Source organism: Anopheles moucheti, chromosome 2, assembly GCF_943734755.1.
Source record: "Anopheles moucheti chromosome 2, idAnoMoucSN_F20_07, whole genome shotgun sequence".
NCBI lineage: Eukaryota > Metazoa > Arthropoda > Insecta > Diptera > Culicidae > Anopheles > Anopheles moucheti.
Genome location: NC_069140.1, coordinates 70,040,891 through 70,043,750, shown reverse-complemented (window position 1 = coordinate 70,043,750; position 2,860 = coordinate 70,040,891). Strand labels below are relative to the sequence as shown.

At 41.4% G+C, this 2,860-nt stretch overlaps 2 protein-coding genes across 2 annotated transcripts; one reads left to right on the top strand and one right to left on the bottom strand.

The window, feature by feature from the left end:
• Positions 1 to 421: 421 nt before the first annotated feature.
• On the bottom strand, positions 422 to 865 carry LOC128298701 (pulmonary surfactant-associated protein D-like). Its single transcript, XM_053034475.1, has one exon. The coding sequence runs from the start codon at positions 863 to 865 to the stop codon at positions 422 to 424; it is 444 nt and encodes a 147-aa protein (XP_052890435.1).
• Positions 866 to 1,049: 184 nt separating this feature from the next.
• On the top strand, positions 1,050 to 1,580 carry LOC128298690 (perlucin-like protein). The gene is made up of 2 exons (XM_053034464.1): positions 1,050 to 1,110; positions 1,204 to 1,580. The coding sequence occupies exons 1-2, from the start codon at positions 1,050 to 1,052 to the stop codon at positions 1,578 to 1,580; spliced, it is 438 nt and encodes a 145-aa protein (XP_052890424.1).
• Positions 1,581 to 2,860: the final 1,280 nt, after the last annotated feature.

Below are 2,860 nucleotides of genomic sequence, written 5' to 3'. Positions count from 1 at the left end.
ACTTGGTTGGCTTGGCACCTGGAGTAGGGATCAGGGGTACAGGAATAGGTAAGCGAGATGACATAAAATATAACAGGAAGAAGATTGAGATGACACTAAGAAAAGAATAGGTAAATTGATAATAACGATAACACACTGAGCTAGAAGCATTTGTTTATGTGTTTTACATGAACTCATTACGACGTCAAGTTGGTAATACAAATTCTCGCAACAGTCAACTAGTAATCAATTTTCAAAGAAGACCATACACACGTGCTCCAAGTGAAAATTACAACACGAAGTTTCTCTTGTTATATATCATAATGATACCAGAATGATCCTCAAGTATGATTTGTAGTAATTGTTTTTGTTTTTATTATCTTTTCCTTTGTATCGCGATTGAAATCGTACAACTCGTAGATCAAGAGCTCAGCCAACTCGCCTATATGGAATAGTATTCACATACATAAAAGTTGCGAATATCGCACGATTCATCGTTCCATCCTCCGTTCTTGCTCATCGACAGGCAGTTTTCACCACCGGTAGCCTTATTGTTTGGTTCTCCATCGTTGAAGTTAATGTATCCGCTGCGATAGCCGACTGGTGTGTTCCTCGACATCCAAATCCACGATCCTTCCAAGCCCATGTCCGAGCCAGAGATCCACCAGGCGGCAGATACACCAGTCTTCTGGATTTCTTTGGTGACGGCAACATTTTGCACTGCCAACTCGATTGAGGCTAAGCTTCCCCCCTTCGCTAAGCACTGCTGCCAGGCTTCGAAAAAGGTTACCGCGGTGTTGTGGACGGTGTATCGGAGCGCATGTGTTGCGGGTAGACCCACGGCCACAAGCCCGACGATGACTAGAGCGATCAAACTTGTCTTCATCCTGCGAAGAAACGGTTGCGTAAAGTACAATACACCAAGAAGCCTCCTCTCGTTTTTATAGCCAGATACTCCAGAATCCAGGACAGCTGAGTCAACATCGGGAGTAGAGTATAAAAGTCTGCCTGACGGTTGCGTTCTTTAGCAGATCGTTGTGCAAAGCACTACCAAAGCTAGAGTGACAACAATGGCGTTCAAGAGTTTGTGCTTAGTACTGTGTTTGACGTTGTATACGATGGAAGCGCATGGTTAGCGGAACGATAGCGAAAGTGTAGCGCTTTCCACGTAATAACTGTTACTAATTGTCTTTTCCTGTGTATCTTACACTTTCTCCTCCACAGGTTACATGGACTATGTGGCATACAAACGCGCTGTTAACTTCTTCCAAGCTTGGCAACAATGTCGCCTCTTCGGTGGACATTTGGCTTCCATTGAGTCTGCAGCAGAAAACACGCGGGCTGAAGATGCCATTATGGCGGTAGGAGATTTTAGCAAAGATTGGCTCATTGGAGGCACAGATCTTGGGTCCGAAGGTAATTTCGTATGGATTGGTCTCAACAAGAAAACCACGTACACCAACTTTTACAAAGGCGAGCCCAACAATAACAAAGGTGTGGAAAACTGTCTAGTGATGGGAGTCGCATCATCAAGACAGTGGAATGACGTTGCTTGTGATTATGTATCTGGTGGGTTCGTGTGTGCTTTCGTGCGTCAATAATAAGTATGCAGTGTGATTGCATGTTGTAACCTATGACAGTTGATAAATATGATTCTCTATCCGAAACCTTCCCGAAGTTTATCAGTACAGTCTGAACCGATTTCGTCGGTCTTAAGGACTACTATTCTTATGGGGTCATGAAACGTACAGAAGAGTCGTGAAGAGTCTGAGTCTTAATGCGGTCTCATCGACTTACCCTTAGCAAAGATAGCATTTAGTTCTACATATACGTACTTTCCATGATAAGGTTTGATGAGTTCCAATTTCGCCCTACTAACTGCATTGCACAAGTCAGTATGCTTTAGAACCTATTGACCTTCATGAACGATCCTCGAACGAACCTTGATGGCCGAGTTAGCAGTTTTGGCAATAACCCTCTATCGTGCTTCGGAATCGATATCCTACCGGCAAAATACCCTTTTTTGAATTGACTATACTACAAAGTGCCGACGTAATTATGATAATAAATAAATAATTGGTAAGAAATATGATTCCACTTTTCTATTTCCTGTTTCTATTTTCTATTCATTTTTTTTTATAAGTCGACGATACTTGCTATGTGACAATGAATGTAAACTGAATCCACCACTACACACCTGAATCTACAACCACGATGAAACGCATCAGAAGGTATTAGTAGGTGGTTATTAGAAAATACCAAGAATCTTGTCCTTTAAACAATCGACAAGCAGATAGATATCATAGAATTGGTATAAAAATCCCTTGAATAAGTTAAATTTTCATACATAGCCTTTGAAGCGGGAACAAACAATTAAACCCCCCTCCACCCTATGTAACAAATCGCAACGTTGGATTAATCCCCTCACCCTATAAGCGTTACGTAATAATTAATTGAGTCCTTATTACAGGTATTACATACCCATAAGTAAAAAGATATTCTTGGGCTGGTTTAACTATTGTAGGATGATTTCACTGGGCTGGTCACGTCATTAGAATGACACTGCCGTTAGGTTATCTACCAAATTTGAAAAGGAGTGATGGCGTTGTTCGCCAGAAAGGCTGGTTATTGGCCGCGAGGTTATTGTTTGCAAAGTTTTCTTAAACTCTCTTTGTATGAGCTCAGTTTACTGATTAATTTCAAAGTACGTTTACAAAAGCTTCTTAAAATATTCTCCCCATGCTTTCGTAACTCTCCTACAGTTTGTTGTTGCGTGGAAAAGTATACGCATCCCGGGTCTAGAATATTCTCTTCCCAAACAACAAAACATTTGTCAGTTTGTGCAGAAAACTGCATCTGCTTGCTTAGCTGCAATGCATTC

What these genes read in the sequence shown, in the direction of transcription:
- LOC128298690 (XM_053034464.1), top strand. Translation starts at nt 1,050, where the DNA reads ATGGCGTTCAAGAGTTTGTGCTTAGTACTGTGTTTGACGTTGTATACG. An exon ending in GTATACGATGGAAGCGCATG is followed by an intron (nt 1,111 to 1,203) that starts GTTAGCGGAACG and finishes TCTCCTCCACAG; the next exon opens with GTTACATGGACTATGTGGCA.
- LOC128298701 (XM_053034475.1), bottom strand. Translation starts at nt 865, where the DNA reads ATGAAGACAAGTTTGATCGCTCTAGTCATCGTCGGGCTTGTGGCCGTG.